The sequence below is a fragment of the Colobus angolensis genome, unplaced genomic scaffold (assembly GCF_000951035.1).
Source record: "Colobus angolensis palliatus isolate OR3802 unplaced genomic scaffold, Cang.pa_1.0 Scaffold103, whole genome shotgun sequence".
Classification (NCBI taxonomy): domain Eukaryota; kingdom Metazoa; phylum Chordata; class Mammalia; order Primates; family Cercopithecidae; genus Colobus; species Colobus angolensis.
The window spans coordinates 2901653-2920649 of NW_012111253.1; the positions used below are offsets into that span (position 1 = coordinate 2901653).

The 18997-nt window shown below is 42.9% G+C and overlaps 1 protein-coding gene across 4 annotated transcripts in view; it reads right to left on the reverse strand.

Annotated features, from left to right (window-relative positions):
* SRPX (sushi-repeat containing protein, X-linked) overlaps window positions 1-18997 on the reverse strand; it is a 73165-nt gene that overhangs the window by 4449 nt on the left and 49719 nt on the right. For 2 of the 4 annotated variants that reach the window (XM_011942034.1, XM_011942042.1), the window contains 6 exons: window positions 18539-18715; window positions 11404-11530; window positions 7267-7388; window positions 6352-6531; window positions 3136-3269; window positions 630-751 (listed from right to left, as the gene is read on the reverse strand). In XM_011942034.1, the coding sequence (XP_011797424.1) occupies window positions 630-751; window positions 3136-3269; window positions 6352-6531; window positions 7267-7388; window positions 11404-11530; window positions 18539-18715 (862 nt within the window). The remainder of the gene's footprint in view (window positions 1-629; window positions 752-3135; window positions 3270-6351; window positions 6532-7266; window positions 7389-11403; window positions 11531-18538; window positions 18716-18997) is intronic. The other 2 variants (XM_011942057.1, XM_011942050.1) reach the window with 2 other exon arrangements.

Here is an 18997-nt window from a genome sequence, read left to right on the forward strand (position 1 = left end):
CCTCCTCTCCTAGCCATCCTTCCTCCACCAACCACACACACACACACACACACTCACACACACACACATGTGCACAAAGCAAAAACGGTTGGTTGGAGGGGGTAAGAAAGAAAACACTGGGCCGGGCGCGGTGGCTCAAGCCTGTAATCCCAGCACTTTGGGAGGCCGAGACGGGCGGATCACAAGGTCAGGAGATCGAGACCATCCTGGCTAACATGGTGAAACCCCATCTCTACTTAAAAAATACAAAAAAACTAGCCGGGCGAGGTGGCAGGCGCCTGTAGTCCCAGCTACTTGGGAGGCTGAGGCAGGAGAATGGCGTGAACCCGGGAGGCGGAGCTTGCAGTGAGCTGAGATCCGGCCACTGCACTCCAGCCTGGGCGACAGAGCGAGACTCCGTCTCAAAAAAAAAAAAAAAAAAACAGAAAACACTGGTAATTACCCATTGCACAATTTATTTGAACAAACAGCAACATGCTGATTAGCATGGTTATAACACTCCCAGAATAAAAGCAATTAAACATTGAAGGCTGCCTGAACTCCATCCTGAATAGAAAGAAACCAGGGAACCTAATCAGTTAAAAGTGCATTCATAGGGGATAAGATTTAAGAACAGAAATTTCCCCTACCTGAGCTGCAGCGCTAGGGCTGGAGGCATAATCTTTGCTCCTATCCTGCCAATGAGAGTCGGGAACACACCCACCAGCTCCACCACGGTGATGTGTCGAAGATCAAGGCCACACTGTGCTTGCTGGGAAAAAGAAAACCCAACAGGGGAGGTATGAGCGTGGCTAAAAAAGACATCCTTATCAAACTAGAAACCGACAGAAGTAGCACTGGCCTGTCTCTGGAAGTTTATTTGCTCACTCTGAACTGTACTGAAAACAGATGAGAAATTGGGGTTAAGCTAGTGGCTATAAAACCTAAATACCTTTCCTAGAGGAATCCTTCCGATATGGCTTGACAGTGGGATTTTGAAAATCTAAGCAAAAGGGCAGTCTATGTATTTCCAGACAGGGTGAGACCTTGAGTGAGTCAAATTTCCTAAAGAGTGTCCAAGACCACCCCAGAGGATTCTAACTTTTTCTTTGCAAGGAGAGAAGACTACTCTATTTCCAGAGTCCACTTCTCTGCCCTGTTTCCACTCTCCACACTCCCCTGCCCTATGCCCTCCACACCCAATCCCAGGGGAAAAGAGGATAAAAGGTTCCAAGCCTCTAAGCTGGCTCTTGCCAAGAACCTTGGGAATGTGGCCCAGTCAACCACGTGTCAGCAGGGCTCATCAGGAATGGCAATGGCAATAAAAATAAAAAATACAAAAAAAGTAATGTAAGACAAATAAGATGAATTTGGCTAAATGGGAAAAGAGATTTTGAGGTCTTGAAAGATGAAAACATCAAATACGTTTTACCAAAATTCCACTGAAATGTCCCTGCATAAGGTTACAGAACTGGTTGAAAAGCTTAAAAAGTTAGAAATAGGCTTTTGTATTACTCTCACTGAAATGCCTAAGTCAACCAAACCTTTCTTTGAAGGCTCTGGTTAAAATGCAAATGTAAGTATATTTGGAAGAGGAGGTCACACCAAAACATCTTGATATTAAATATCTTATCCAACCAGTTGTTAAGTTAGCAAGTGTCTGAAGGGATGGGACAGACTACAGCAATGACGGCAATCTTTCTCTGTCAAGGGCCAGAGAGTATTTCAGGCTTGGCAAGGTTGGATGGCCTCTGTCCTAATCACTTCAGTCCATCATTGTAGTGCAAAAGTAGTTATAGATCATGCACAAATGAATTAGTGTGACTGTGTCCAATAAAAGTTAATTTACCGAAACTAGCCAGGGGTCACCATAGTTTGCTGACACAGAGGAAAAGCAAGTTGTTTGGCTTAATTCATTTTCCTATGGAATAAGAACAGATGAGGAAATGTATGATCATGGAATATAGCCTGCAATGCCAATTTCCCACAAAAGAGAGAAGTATAAGCTTGTCTTTTCTGAAGAGCAGGCCCCTGGCTTGGACAAGGAAATACAAGGGGAGGTAAGCTGGTGGGGACCGGGGGTAAAGATGCAATGAATTTGGTTACTATTAAGGGAGCTCACAAAAATCTTATATGGCTCTTCAGAGTTCACAGGCAATTCTTCAAGTACGTGGGAAGAGTGAAAAGAGACTTCTTATTATACATTTTATTAATGCTGACATGAGAAGTAAATTGTAGCCCTTGATTAAATCAAGACTGTTTTAAGCACTTAGTTCTATCCACTGTAACAAATGAATAAAATATTCTCAAAAAAAAAAATGTGCAGCACTGTATCCATGGCACAGCATACATCCTGCCTCTTTAGTATTCAGTGAAGTCGGCCACTCTATTGCAAACCAGCTTCAGGACAAAAGCAAGCAACTTCTAGTTTGATCCTTATAGTTTCTAGTCATCCTTCCCCACACACCCAAGATGCTGGTTGCTCATTTAGTAGCTACAAAATTTACATAGTTGAGAAGGACATATTTCCCAGAAAAGTGCCCATCAAACTTTAGAGTGCTTAGGAATCACCTGGAGATTTTGTTAAAAGTGTAGATTCTGACACAGTAGGTCTGGGAGGGGCCCTGAGAATTGGCATGTCTATCAAGCTCCCAGGTGATGCTGATGCTGCTGGTCCAGTCCATGGATCACATGTTGAGAACCACTGTGCTAAAAAAAAGGGCTGTCACCCTCTGAGAGTCAAAGAAATTCCCTGGGGAAAAATGTGGGGACCGAGGGCTCCTGGATTCCTTTCATCTCTTGGGCTAGCCTTTTGGGCAGGCAGCTAATTGATTGCTTTCAGCCAGTCATATCCTGGACAGGCTCAGCAAAGACAATTGTTCTGTGGCTAGGCCTGGACAGTATGTCAATTAGACTTATTGGTGAAGACAGGCAAACCTCATTAGTTGGAAAACGATTGGGTTAACTCTAAGGAGTCAATGTTAATCAGGTTACGGCCCAGAACCAGAAATGAATGGTGGTAGCTCTAAAGTGCCAGTTCCTGAAACTCACTGTAAGTGGATTAGGCACTGAATCTGGTCTTTGCTTTTAGTGAAATGGCAGGGCCCTTCCTGTTAAAGGTCTCCCTGCCACCTTGGCCCTGCCTCAAGGACTCACCTGCAGCATTCCCAGCTGGAGCCGGTAAAGGAGGTTTCGGGCTGTGGGTGTGGACACAATGAGGAGTCTCCTTTTCTCATAAAACTGATCCAGAAGTGCAGCTGCCGTTCTGACGCCCACATTGACGTTCATGGCTGTAATCAGAAATGGCCACATGAGTCAGAAACCTTCTACTTGTTCTGGCTCAACAGAGCCTATGATGACACACAGGACCATTTGTGTAAGAAGTAAACCCTAAGATAAGGATTCAAGTGTAAGTAGTTTATTTGGGAGGCGGTCCCAAGAAGCACTTGTGGAGGAGTGAGGAAGTATATTCATTTCCTCTTACTGCTGTAACAAATCACCATAAACCTAGTGACTGAACATAATACAAACTTATTTTAGATACTGCAGGTCAGGATCGAAAAGATCCTAGCCTCACGGAGCTAAAATGAAGGTGTTGGCAGGGCTATGCTCCCATGGAGGTTCTAGGGGAGAATCTGATTTCTTGTCTTTTTCAGCATCGAGAGCCCACCTTCCTTCCTTGGCTAGTAGTCCCTTCCTCCATCTTCAAAGACAGCACTGTAATATCTTCAAATCTCTCTTCTCTCTGATCTCTCTTTCCATCATCTCTTTCTATGACTCTGACAGCAGTTCTGCCTCCTTTATATAAGAAGGCTTGTGATTATATTGGGCCCACTGGGTATTCCAGGATACTCTTCCCATCTCAAAATCCTTAACTTAATTACATCTGTAAAGTCCCTTTTTTCATGTAAGGTAACATATTCTCAGGTTCTGGGGATTAGGATGTGGACATCTTTGGTGGACCATTATTCTGCTTATGTCAGGAAGTGAGACAGTGAAGGAAAGAAAACAATACCAGTTGGTTATCAAGCAAGTTGTTGCTGTGGGCATTTGGAACTCACTCCCACTGGGGAACCCTAGGAGATGATATACAACATACCTCCAGAATTAACCCACTGGAGGGAACTGGAGTATTTATACAATTGCTCCATCATTGTTGAGGGCTGCTTCTAGGGCACTAGCTCTCCATCACTTCAGGCTGGCTCTGTGCATGGGCTGACAGTGCTTTCATAGCCAGGGAAGAAACGCTCTCAGACAGAGAGACCCAGTTAATTGCAGTAAGTAGCCTTTTGAACATAGATGCGAATGTGAAAGGCATATGGGCCAAGCACCATAGTATCTGCTGGGGAAAGGGGTGCAGAGAGGCAGAAGGGTAAGAGAATGGGCAATGGCCAGGCTGGCTTTGGAATGGCTCAGAATCTCTGAAGTCTACCTCCTTGGTGCAGAAGGGACAAAGCAATGTGGGGCACAAAGGCCACAGAGCAAGCAACACAGGCATAGAGGACATGGGACAAGGCAGTTTTATAATAGGTCTTCCCTTTAAGCAAATAAATGACAACTAATTCTAGCTGTTCAAGGTCAATGAAGGATGTTATATAGATAGGCAAACAAAAGGCTTAGCTCCAAAGAAGAAATAATATGAGAAAAACTAGTAGACGCCATGCATGATTTATAATCTTGGTTTTCATATTTCACATTTTAGGTTTGCACTGAAGTATTTGTTCATTCACACATTAATTCATTCAGCCATTATATACTGAGTGCCTGCCATGTGCCAAGCTCTACGCTAGGTACTAGGATGTCACACTGAGTGATACACAGTTCCTGTCCTCTTTCCTGCCCTCTTCCCTGCCCCAGGGGCTCAGAGTCTAGGATAGCTCTGGTCAAGAGAAATACAATGTAAGCCACTATGTTTAATCTTAAATTTTCTAGTTGCCTCATTAAAAAAATGTAAAGAGACTGGGCGCAGTGGCTCACACCTGTAATCTCAGCACTTTGGGAGGCCGAGGTGGGCAGATCATGAGGTCAGGAGATCAAGAACATCCTGGCTAACACGGTGAAACCCCACCTTTACTAAAAATACAAAAAATTAGCCAGGCGTGGTGGCACGCACCTGTAGTCCCAGCTGCTACTCAGGAGGCCGGGGCAGGAGAATCACTTGAACCCAGGAGGTGGAGGTTGCAGTGAGCCAAGATCGCACCACTGCACTCTAGCCTGGGCGACAGAGTGACACTCCAGCTCAAACAAACAAACAAAAAGAAAAAGTATAAAGAGATAGGTAGAAATGATTTTATGTTTTATTTAACCCAATATATCCAAAATATTTCATTTCAACATGTAATCAATATAAAAAATTAAGATACTTTACATTCTTTTTCACACTAAGATTTTGAAATTGGTATATATTTTACACTTATAGCATATCTCAATTCAGAATAGCCTCATTTCAAGTGCTTAGTAGCCACATATAGCTAGTGGCTACCATGTTGGACCACATAGGTCTAGCAGCCTGTTAGACACCACACCTCAGGCCTTAATGCCAACATGGTGGGCATGAAGTCCTTAGATAGGGAGTCTATAATAGGTGTGTTCTTTCTACTTTTAACACATGAAATTGAAGAATCTCAGGCATTTAGCTGATGGTATATATGTCTCTCTGTCACTTAACTCTAAATGGGGGCTTCAATTAAAAGAAAGGGATAAAGATGAAAGGGTACCAGGAAATGAGAAAAAGAGAAGTCTATAAACAAGAGATACATCCATAATTTTCTGGCTAGCCCAAGTTTCAGACTCATTACCCAGCCCAATTTTTGTTCATCAGGAATAAGAGCTGGTATAAGGCTTTACCTGTACCAGGCACTGCTCTATTCCACTGTTCCACAGATGACCTAATTTATCTTTACAACAACTCAAGAGGTAGATGAGGTATTATTTTCTTCATTTTACATAGGAGGAAAGCTTCCAAATGCCCAAGGTCTGTGTGACTTTCATGCCAGTGATGCAAAGCAGGTATGATATTATCTCTACATGACAGTGTACTGGCTTTATAAACAAGATCCTTACATTTCTAGAACAAAGGAAACTACAGCAAATTTTGCTGATTCATAATGTCACCAAAGGCTGGCCCTAGGTTCCTACCTTGAGCTTCTTCCTTAGAGGACATGAAAGGGAAATTAGAGGATAGGCAGAAGCAAGACGGATAGCAGATGAGATGAGCTGCAGCAGGGATCTAGGGACTATGCTCATCCACTCAGATAAAGAGGGATGGCCATGAACTTCTCAAAGTCTATGAAGGGAAACCTCTCTTGCACTGGAATCAAGAACCAAGGGGTTTACAGGTTCTGCTGCAGGCTGGAGGGGCTGCATACATACCTGCACAGGTGGGCTCCGTGCCAGACCAAGCCAGGTTGGATTGACATACTCGGGCAGGGCTACCCTGGAGCTCATAGCCGCCGATGCAGGAGAACTCACAGGTGGCTCCATAATTATCCCCATCGCTGGAGCACTTCATGTAACCATTCTCTGGGGCATTGAGTTTGCCACAGCGTTTGACTGTAGGGACACAAGTCCAGAGGGGTCTCAGTGCTGAGCTCCCATCCACAGAGTAAGCAGAAAAGGTGAGGATGCAGAGGCATCAGTTTTGCAATCAGGCTTCTACATCAGCCTGTGAAATGAGTGAGGGAGGAGGGATGACTATTTGGTCAGTGGGTGAGCCTTGCAATGGTCACCCATCCATACCAATGAGACCACTGATATCAACTGGTTTAGCTCCTAGTGTTATAGATGAGGAAGTGAAGTCCAGAAGAGTAAGGAGTAAAGATGGTTAGCAATTAGTTGCCCAAACCATCAGGCATAAAATAATCCTTAAAAACATTTTCTTTCATACCAATGGTTCTAGAACACTAAGAACATGTTCTCTTGGTGGCCCAAATTAGGGGGCTCCTATTCACCCTAGTTGTAGATGGACTCACAGGCTTTAGCTGGTCACCTAAGCTCAGGGATGGAAAAATTATTGAATAATATTCTTCCGGGACAGTCAGCTATGGGCTCCTGTAAGACTAGTCCTGGGAACTCCTTAAATAATCTGGCAACACTGACGCCCATCCATATGTGTATCATGAAATTCAGGCATTAAGATAGGGCACTTCCCCAAGCCTCATTAGAGGCTAATCTAAAGCTGGCAAGTCTCCCACCACAGTAGGCACTTGAGAGAGTTCTGGCTTGAGGACCTGCTTCCCTTTGCTCTTCTAAAGGGAGGGGGGGGTGGACAATAAGCAGTATTCTTACCTCTTACTTTAACTCGAAATTTGCAAGTGCCCTTATTCTCAGCTCTGTCATAGACTGTGTACTGGATCTTGTGGTCTCCTTCTGGAAAGTTGGAGCCTGGGGGGAGGCCTTTTAGAATGACACTTAGAGAGAAAAAAGAAAAATCAGAAACAGGAAAGATGACATTATGGATCTGACAAGCAAGCGATGACCCCCCACTCTTTACAGGACATGGAGAGACTGAGGGGCAACAATTAGACTAGTTTAAGTAGAACAAAAATTTCTTGAAGAATAGAATCTCCTAAGCTTTAGTCTGTTTTAGAAGAGCAGTTTGTGACCAGAAAATGGAAGACCCAAACTACTGGGAAGCTTAGACTTTTTTCCGGCTGTAGGGTAGAATGGTATGGAAGTGGGTAGAGAGGGGAGGGAGGATGAAAAATATAGGGCCCAAGTCTCTTCCTTCAATCTCACTCTTGCTCCAGGTGGGACCTGAATTGCCTCACTGTTGGGAAGACAAGGGAATTTTCTGTGAGGAAAATCATTAGAGAATATAGTCCAAGCAGTCACTGGCAATTTGGGCCTACAGGGTGTACTAGAACTTTCTCTGTTCTTTCTATCTGGGACTGTGGAGACCTAAAGGCAAGTTCTCTGTGATTCCTTGGTTATCCTAATAACAATAATAATGACTAAAAGTGTTCTTTGCACTTACATAAATCTTACATGTTAGGCATGGTTCTAGGCATTTTGCATATATTTATTTAATCCTCCTCATTTAATCCAACAACCCTATTAGGTAGGTAGTATTATCTCTATTTCACAGATGAGGAAACTGAGGCACAAAAAGGCTAAAGAATTTGCCCAAGGTCACACAGCTAGGGTGACTTCATCTTTTTTCTTGGCTGCCTAATGAGAACACCAATAAGTATAGCATGATCAAAATCCATGTTCTGTTTTTCAGTATACATACAAATTCCCCATCTCCCTACAGTTCAAGGAATGATGAGAATATGTGCCAATAATGAACATGTGGTATTATCATTGTCACCATTGAGGAAAGCCTTACATGTAGGTGGGTGAGGTGGCTGTTTACCAGGTATGAGAGAGGGGTCGTGGGAAAATTTTGAGACATGCTGCTGTTGGCTTTAGATGCTTTAAGGTCTTTAGAAAGCACAACTTAAATTCAGATAAACCTGAGAGGAGTGATACTTCAAATATAAGTAGACGTAACCTCTCTGAGACTTTGTTTCACCGGTGGCATGCAAACAGCAGAAGGAGTAAATAAGGGAACTCACAAGAAGCACTTATCTCAGAGCTTGACACTAGAACCTTCTCCCTCACAAGGGAGCTATAGAGCAGTGGCTTGGATAGGAAATGGTGGAAGGGGTCATAGGAGAAATGCCAGGACAGCAAGGAGCCCAAGTGAGAGCTGTAAAGGGAACAAGACAGCCTTCTCTGAACTCCGCATCCTGTTGGAGTGCATTCCCATCGCATCCTGCTCTAAACCTTTCTGGCCTCTGGGCTGTAGAACCCTGGAAGCAGACGGCTGTTGAACAAAGGGACAGGAGAGTACTGAGATGCTGTTTTAAAATGTAACAATCCTGCCAGGTGCGGTGGCTCATAAATGTAATCCCAGCACTTTGGGAGGCCGAGGCGGGCAGATCACCTGAGGTCAGGAGTGCAAGACCAGCCTGGCCAACCAACATGGCAAAAACCCATCTCTACTAAAAATACAAAAATTAGCAGGGTGTGGTGGTACACACCTGTAATCCCAGCTACTCAGGAGGCTGAGGCAGGAGAATCGCTTGAACCTGGGGGGTGGAGGTTGCCGTGAGCCGAGATCGTGCCACTGCGCTCCAGCCTGAGCGACAGAGTGAGTGAGACTCTGTCTCAAAAAATTAAAAAATCAAATAAAATGTAACACTCCTAACCATATTACACAAGTTACCCACAAAAACAACAAAGTGAATATTCTCACAAAGCTTGTAGACAAATAGAGTCATCTGATGGCTTGATGTTTTGTGTTTATTACACAGGGTTTCAACAGCAGTCAGAGTTGCAAAAATCTAAAAACCTACTATGTGGTAGGGGCTGGGACAGGCATTGTGCTAGACCCTGAAGAGTCAAAGGTAAATAAAACCCAATCCCTGATTATGTCAACTTACTTTTCAATTCTGATCGCCTACATTTTCTCCAAAGGGATTCATGGGATGTGTATGTGATAGTGAATACTTTTGTAATGGTCAAACTTTATCTTTGAGGAGTTACAATGGGAGAACATAACGAGTAGTATTACTTAAGCTAGATGAGGCACTGGGGGAAGATTATTGGAATGTAGGAACAAAATGTTCTGCCTCCTCTCACTAGAAAATGTACTGTTATTGCCTAATCATTGTGTCAAAATGTTTTGTCATGCACGCCTGGGTTGATAGGATTCTAGAAAGTCTTTTCTTGCTTTATGGATCACCAGGAGATAAATTAGAGGTATCCTTTTATCTACAGATGAAAACTCGGTGGGAAGCTCTAATATGCCTGTAAACTTTAAGGCACAGATATGAACATGCTAACATGAAGTGGTGGTCTCCAGGGAATATGAAGGTCAACCAAACAGTTGCAGGGATACAGGTCCAAATGCTAGGTTAGAACAACACATAGCTAACCCTCACAAAGGGATCCACCCATTTTTAAAAGCTTCTTAACAGTGCCTCTCATTGTGGTTGGTAAAACAAACATACCAACAAAAAGCAACTCAGATATATGTCAAACTATGAATGAAATTGGTCCAGGAGAATGGGGTAGAGGTGGGGAAGAAAGCAGAAGATACCTTCCCTTTTTTTTTCTTTTTTTTTTTTTTTTTTTGAGACGGAGTCTCACTCTGTCGCCCAGGCTGGAGTGCAGTGCAGTGGCACGATCTCGGCTCACTGCAACCTCTGCCTCCCAGATTCACGCCATTCTCCTGCCTCAGCCTCCCGAGTAGCTGGGACTACAGGCGACCGCCACCTCGCCCGGCTGATTTTTTGTATTTTTAGTAGAGACGGGGTTTCACCATGTTAGCCAGGACGGTCTCGATCTCCTGACCTCGTGATTCGCCTGCCTTGGCCTCCCAAAGTTTTGGGATTACAGGCGTGAGCCACTGCGCTCGGCCGACACCTTCCCTTTTTTTAAATAAGCATCTGTAAGCGTCTGATATGGTCAGGAGTTTTAAAAATAAATTAAAAAGCTTTGAAAGAGATAAATACAGCCAAAAAACAAGGGGTGAAAAAGTTCTGCACTAAACTGTACTCACAGAGCACAAGAGCGGCAGCCTCTGGCACCACCTGGGAGACACAGATGGCTTCCCAGTGCAGGTAATGGCCTGGGGGCATGAGTATGGTCTGCCTGGGCAGGCAATGCGGGTTACTCTATCCCTAAATTCACCAACTGGCTTCCTCTTTCCCCTTCTGTTCCTCTTCCCTTCTCACCACCCCTTCTTTTAAATTTTGTTTATTTTTAATTTTTGTGAGTATGTAGTAGGTATATGTATTTATAGGGTACACGAGATTTTTAAAAATTTTTTTGAGATGGCATCTCACTCTGTCACCCAGGCTGCAGCACGGTGGCACAATCTTGGCTCACTGTAACCTCAGCTTCACGGGTTCAAGCGGTTCTCCTGCCTCAGCCTCCCGAGTAGCTGGGATTACAGGTGTCACCACACCTGCCTACTTTTTGTATTTTTAGTAGAGACAGGGTTTCACCATGTTGGCCAGGCTGGTCTCAAACTCCTGACCTAAGGTGATCCACCTGCCTCGTCCTCACAAAGTGCTGGGATTACAGGCATGAGCCACCACACTCAGCCAAGATGCTTTGATACAGGCATGCAATGCATAATCATCGCATCATTCACCACCCCTTATTTATCTTTTTTCCTTCAGTAAGGATTTACTGAGTGCTAACTACGTGCTAGACACAGTTCTGGGCATTAAGGACATAGCAGTGAACATATTATAATAGAGACAGGCAATCAACAACTACATAGGTGACATATATAGTATATTAGGTAGTGACCATGGGGACCACATCTGAAAGCATAAACAGACCAGCATATATACACTCCCCTACTCTGGGTAGCAAACATCTCACATAAAAGAGACAACATCATTTTATCTGCCACGTTTCACTTACTCAGTAAGAATGCCATCTGCTGTGTCTCTTCCTTCAGGTGTCTCCCAGGACACCCGGACTGTCAGTTTGTTGGGTTCTGCAATGCGTTCTTTCACACTTGGGCACTTGATTCTAGGAGGTTCCATATCTGAAAATATAGCCAAAACATTCTCATCATCATCAAGAAATATCTAGTCAAACTAGGGTTCAACACCCAAAGTTTAAAATACCAAAGCTTCTAGGTATTCTCCATTTTCAAAGAGTTCGTTCACCTTATATATTCCCCTTTTCTCCCTTCATAATGCTTTTACTCTCCTGCTAAGTTTTGAAGATTGTTTAAATATTCACATGTGCAGGACTAAACCTGCAATCAACTGGCCTTGCGAGGTGTCCTGTGGGTAATTCATTAGTTACAACCTTTCCTCCCCATGCTTCCGAACTCTGCCTACTGATGGCCACATGGCAGTTACTCAGCTGAAACTAGAAGTCATTTGGTTTTAGTGAGTACTTCCTGCTTTGAGGACAGCATCATGGAATATTAGAGAAAGGCACTCTAGCTATCATCTGGTTCAGATTCAATTCAAGGCAATAAATTTTTCATGAGTACCAATCTCATCCAAGGCTTCATTCCAACTGCTGGGGTTGGGGGTGCACAAAGGCAAGAGAATCACGTGCTCCTGACATTTCAGGGAATTTGCCATGTATTGGGGGGATTACATTACCACACATGAAATATAACATGAGGTAGAAAATGGCAATGCCCCAGGCAAGGTAAAAGTGAATGCTATGGAGGTACAGAGGAGCCGCCCAATTTTCTCATTTTACAGATGTGCAAACTGAGGCTCAAAGAAATTCAGTGATTTATTTAAGACCACACATGTAGATAATGGCACTGTGAATTATAAACTAAGTCAGGGCACTCGCCACCAGAACAAGTTTTCTCTCTCTTTCTGCTATCTATTATCAACATATTGCTTAATATCTTAAAATAGGCAATGGTCTGTCTGGGTCCATTCTCCCCTTGAACTGCTACTGAACTACACTTATGGTTTTGTGTTCTGGGACAGCAGTTTTACTGTGGCTCTGGACCTCCAAAAGCCTCCCAAATTTCTTCAAGTAGTTTCTCTACGTGGTAATAGGAATTCTGCCTCGATAGTCACAACAAGGATGGGTGGTTAATGAGGGCTCAAAGTAAATGAGATGTCAACTCTACACTGGGTTGTATTTCATCTTATAGCTGAAGTGAAATCACAGGAGGAAGTTCAAATTTCTGCAAATTCACTTAATGTTTCTGAACAGGTAGAGAATGTATTCAAAGAGGGCATAGCAAATTAAGGACATTCAGCTTCACGTTACTTTACATATCAACTGATAAGTATTAAGTGCTATTACGGCCTTAATGAAAATTAAATGTCCTTTTGATTCTGAATGACAGATGTCTTTGAGAGACTAAATGCACCAAGTAAAATTCTTTATATACTTTCTCCTGTGTCTTGTCTAATAATTTCTCATTTTATTTAGGGTAAGAAGTTATGAATAACTTATTAAACAATTTTGCCTTCAGCTATCCAAATTCATTTTCATTCTATGTCATGCTTCAGTGGGGTGTGAACTTAACAGCCTTAATGCACCAATCCTAAATTGAATAACCACCATATTTTGTTGAATCTAAGTCACTCCTAATTGTGAAATGCATCCATATTTCGGGGATATTAAAAGGTAGAAAAAATATGCTTCTCAGAATTGATAAAATAAAGTATACAAATACTATGATGAAATGGAAGATGCCTTAAATGCATTCAAGATGTCTCTTCTCAGTTGCTAAGTTTTTTGAAAAATAATTTAATTTTTTACTATGATAAGTGAGAGAAGACAAACTTATAATTCAGATGAACATTTCACAGAAAGACAAGTATATAATGACTGCCCCCTACTGGTCAAATATAGCTGGCAATTACATTATAGAAAGTATATTTATTAGCATATAGATTTCACTGTAAAATTACATTGTGTTACCATATTTTCTTGGAGCAGCATGGTCAGAGTGAAAAGCAACTTAGTCTCTGTCAGGTAAACTAAATGTCTGGGTGATACACTGTTGTTTGTTTTCTGTATCTAGATGTACTAACAGTGTAAGCACACAGGCTCCAAGATAGGTTATCTGGGTGAAGAATCTCAGAGTTTCCCAAAGCCAGCTTATCTCTAGCTAATAATGATCAGCAGAACTGGCCAAGCTTTTCAGAAACAGTGTTCTTCCAAAGAAGAAACAAGAAGAAATAAATCATCACAAATAATAACTAATGTTGGAGGAATCCTTCCTACATGCCCACCCCATGCTAAGTATCTTCCCTATATTAGTTTACTGAATTTGCACAACCATCCATTAGACTAAGCAGTGTTATTAGCGTCCCTATTTACAGATTGGGAAGAAGCATTTCCTCTCTTTTGGAATTTCTTTGTGGTCTGGGATTTTTAAATGCCATTACATATTTTGAAGTTATTTTAAAAAACCAAACCCTTTTGTGTGTCTGCCTGCTGCTGACCTAGTGTTTTCCGCCAACCTTTGCACACATACGGTTTTGTGATGGCCTGTCATAGCTTCCCCATGAACCCTCAAAGAGCCTCCACAGGACTTGATCCTGACACATTCTCAAGCAGCTGCCTTCTCTCTCAGCTGATGAGACCAGCTGGTCTGCCCTTCAGCTGATGCCCCAGAGACCTAAGTCTGTTATTACCCAGATTTGGCCCTGATAGCATTTTATAAGTTATACCTTTCCATGAATGAAAGGAACAAAGTTACTATAGAAACATAATTACTATTCCCTGTTGAATTAGGATGCCTGCAATTTATAAAAATCTTGAAACCTTCAGTGAAAATTCTGGCCTCTGTGCTCTGCCTTATTCATGGAAGACATCTGACAAACTGTCTCCCTTCTCTGTGCTCTAGTTTTCTCTGTGCATATAAAATATGAGAAACAAATATATTGCATTGTTATCAACTACTATTTATCTAAGAAGCTGGATTTTTTTTTTTTTTGAGACAGGGTCTCACTCTGTCACCCAGACTGGAGTGCAGTGGCACAATATCAACTCACTGCAGCCTTGACCTCCCACAGACTCATGTGATCCTTCCGTTTCAGCCTCCCAAGTAGCTGGGATTACAGGCATGCACCACCATGCCTGGCTAATTTTTATTATTATTATTATTATTATTTTTTAATTCACTTATTTTTGTAGAGACAAGGTTTTGCTATGTTGCCTAGGCTAGTCTTGAACTCCTGGGCTCAAGCAATCTGCCTACCTTAGCCTCCCAAAGTGCTGGGATGACAGGTGTGAGCCACCAGCACCCAGCTGAAGCTGAACTATTTACTCGGAAATCCTTGACACATCTAACCAGGTAGGCAGTGGAAAGAATGAAGAGGTTCAAAAGGACAATGTCTTGGCCAACAGATAACAATAAAATGCAAGGGAAGCGACCCTGTGCCAGTTCCAGACCCAGGCCCTCAAAGAATCTGGTGCCTTCTGCTTTCACTATGTTAAAAGTCAGCTGCCATCTAAAGAAGTCCAATTGACTGGAGAGGCCATGTAGTCAGGATGAGAAATTATAAATGAGAGAGAGAGAGAGAGAGAGAGAGAGAAAGAGAGTCAGCCAGACCCCAGTCAGTACAACTTTTCCCAACTGAGGTACCAGACCTGTGAGTGAAGCCATCTTGACTCCTCCAGCTCCACTTGGTCACCTCAGCCATTACCACACACAGCAGAGCTAAGCTGTCCCCACAAAGCTCTGCCCAACTTTCCAACCCATAGAATCTTTGAGCAATAACATAGTTGTTTGGAACCACTAAGTTTTGGGTGGTCTGTTGTGCAGCAACAGATCACTGATGCAAATATAAAATAGTTTGAGTTTGGTGACAGAGAAAGGAAGAGTTCTTTTCAAGGGGACATAGGAAGCGAGTGACTGCCAAATGCAGAACAAATCTGGCCATTGAAAAGTCACCCAGTTGTTTGCTTCCCCCAGCCAGAGTGTAATCTCTGTGGATGGCTCTGGGAAGTGGTTTCCTCTGTTTGGCACCATACAAAAATCCAGAGAACTTTCCAAAACAGACAAAAGAGGCAAGAAGGGAGGCAATGAAATCCACATTTAAAAGTCATGATCATAGCCGGGTGTGGTGGCTCATGCCTGTAGCCCCAGTTACTCAGGAGGCTGATGTGGGAGGATCACTTGAGCCCGGGAGTTCAAGACCAGCCTGGACGACATAGCAAGAGGCTAGCCTGGGCAAAATAATGAGACCTCATCTCTAAAAGTCAACGTCTTCACAAGAAAGAAGCCCAAATAAAAATTCATTGGTGATACATTTATATTAGAGAGGGCCACTAAAAGTTGACCTGTTCTGTTCGTACTAACAAATCATGTAAGGGAAAAAGTGAATCCATATCTCAATCAATCAAGTTGCTTTGACACTGAAACTAGCCTCTGAAAGTTTGCAAAAGAATGTGTACTTGTCAACCCAGGAAGAATTTAGCACAATTTAACATCATTTGCAACAATGCATGGAAACATTTATTCTTAGCCCTACTGATGTTTGCATCAACTGAACAACGCAATGCAGCCGAGCAATAATGCAATGATCCCATTCCTATGGGTCATTGGGTAAACCAGCTCTGAGACAGCTGGGACACGAGACACGTATGCCATCAATTTCCATATATTACATCTCTGAAATTTTTTATTCCAGAATTTCATTTGTGTTAATAAATCTCCACCTATTCTACTGTGTAGAAAACAAAAAAATAAGGGAGCATATATATTTATTTAAAAATATGTTTTCCTTGATAGAGAATTAGAACTTAAATGTGTTGTCTGGTTACTTTATTACAATCCGTTCAGCGGGGCAAAAAGGAAAGTTTGTACATTGTCTTTTGTTAAAGCAATTTTAAATGGATACTCTCTGCATGTCAAAAGACCTTTGCTGGTTTTTCATTGTCCATGGTTTTTAAAGTATCTTTAATTTGTTTTCTTCCTGTTTTGGCCTAGGAAGAAGTGTCGGTCTAAAGGAGAGATCATGTGTCTACTCAAAATATGGTCGCTACATGAGGACTTGTGATTCCAAGTATCCATTGTTCTATCTAAATGCCAACATAACCAAAAATAACTAAAAATGGAAAGAAAGAAAAATATCCCCCCAAAACAATAGTGGTTACATTCTAAGGTTTATTTTCTTCCAGATCAATGGATGTTGTGGCTCTTCAAAGAGTTTACCCTCCTGCAATTTGCAGTATTTTTTTTCCTCCTACATTGACTTATTTTTATCTATATCTGTTTCCGAAATAACCATGAATTTCAGCCCACTGCCAGAGTATGGTCTGTGTAAGAGAATTAATTTTAACTTGTGGCACCTTCAAATTAGCCAGACCACAGAACTGACCACCGCAGAGTCAAAAGTAAGCCCAGTCTTCTCTCTTCCCTCGCAGGCTAGAAGAGAACTGGGACAACTTTCTCACCACTCAGCATAGCTCTGGCCAAGACTGTTGAAGGCTGTGTGGAAATCTGGGAACTACTTAGCCACTATGTGTCAGCTCCTAAAATAGGTTGAAGTTCTGAGTTACACTCAAGGACCCCCTACCCCTGCCAACACAAAAACAAATTTATTAAACTATTTTAATATATTAAAGCCAAAAACATAAATGATACCCCTAGAATAAAATCCACTGGGGACAAATCTCAGCTTGTTTGTCATGAAAATCAAAGAAAGAACTGCCTGCTTGCTTTGCCCATTTCTCTCTGCTTTCCTGGGAGCTCTAGGCTCTCTTGTGGATCGCTCTACCCCTTTTTGTCACTCCTACCTAATTGCATGTATAATCCTCCTTCTCCCAAATATGCCTGAACCTTGTCCTGACAAACTGTAATATGAATCTCCTGAATTCGGGGTTCATTCTCTCTCCCTCTGGGAAGGTTCCAGGCCCATCTGGTCCAGCTTAAGACATGCTGTTGCTTTTTTAGAACAATCAGCATTTTCTTTCCATTGTTGCACACAATCTGGAAATTTCAACAGTATGATCCCTAGAGTACTCTGCCAAAGCTTGCTTAACAGAAAGATTTTAGAGCTTCTCTCCTCCCACCATCACCTCTGCCCCTTCCAATATGAGGGAGTAGATTCAATTTTCTTTTTGGTTTGTTTTGAAGAGCTATGCACATACCAAATCACAGGGAGGACACTGAAAGCAACATCTGTGAGGTGCCCCCTGTGGGCAGTGTTACTGGCAGTTACTGAATAAAATCCAAGGATTCTGCTAAACATCCTGCAAACAAAAAAACAGGGCTCCACAACGAAGAATTATTTGGCCCCAAATGTCCATCATGCTGAGGTTCAGAAACTTTGCCCTAAAGCATCGTTTAGCCGAATCCTAGGCCCTACCCCAGACCTGCTGAATTTAAATCTGCATTTTTCCCAAGGTCCCTGGAGGACTTCGCTGCGCAGTAAAGTTTGAGAAGCAGTGCCTTAGGTCACTGGCTCTTTGAGTGCTTCACCATCCCTGGAATGCTCATTAAGAAACAAAGTGCTGGATCTGACCCCTAAAGTTTCTGACTCAGCAGGTGGTAGGGGCGGGTTGGTGAAAATTTGCATTTCTAAACAGTTCCCAGGGGATGCTACTGCTGCTTCTGCTCCCAGGACCACACCATGGGAACCACTCACTGCCCAACACACCCAGAGGCAAAATATCCAAATCCCTTCCAGCTGAACAAATTGAGTGCTTACTGACCACCAGAGTCAATGACAAAGGGAGTACACTGGGGCTGAAAGACACATAGATGTTCTCTACTGGGCTGTCCCTATAGTGTCAATAACTTTGCTCAGGCCCCTGAACTAAAATCGGCAGGTGTACGCCACATCTCTGCCAGCCTGTAGTTGCCTCAATAGCAAACCAAGAAAAAGACAAAAGTCAGATGGAAACCATCCGCTATGAAGTCAGCTCCAGGATAAACACTGAGGTTAGATCTAGGGCTGAGCCAGAGAACCAGTGATGCTACTGAAAGCAAAGTTGCATGCTTAGGCCTTACAGGAGGAATAGTGATGCTCCCTTTACAATCCACGATACGAACACCCCCTGCTCCTCCCAAAGCAAGTGCCTCTTGAGGGCTGTGGCATTTTCTTACCCACACAGGAGGCTGGCCGACCGCTCCAGGCCTTGTTGTCCATACATGTAACGGTCCGTTCCCCTTTCAACGTGTATCCTGGTGAACAGTAATACTCACAGCGGGAGTTAAAGTAGGCACCATCTACACACTTAAACCCTCCATTTGCTGGCATGGCAAGGGTAGGACATCGCTTTTCTGAAAATGAGAAAAATCAGATATTCAGCATTTCTTAGCTTTTGTCTATAGAGTTTCGTTTCAGAGTCTAGAAACTGAAAGCATGGGATGAAAAGTTAATTTAAATATAACAAGGCTGGGCGCAGTGGCTCACTCCTGTAATCCCAGCACTTTGGGAGGACGAGGCAGGTGAATCACCTGAGTTCGGGAGTTCGAGACCAGCCTGACCAACATGGAGAAACCCCATCTCTACTAAAAGTACAAAATTAGCCAGGCATGGTGGTGTGTGCCTGTAATCCCAGC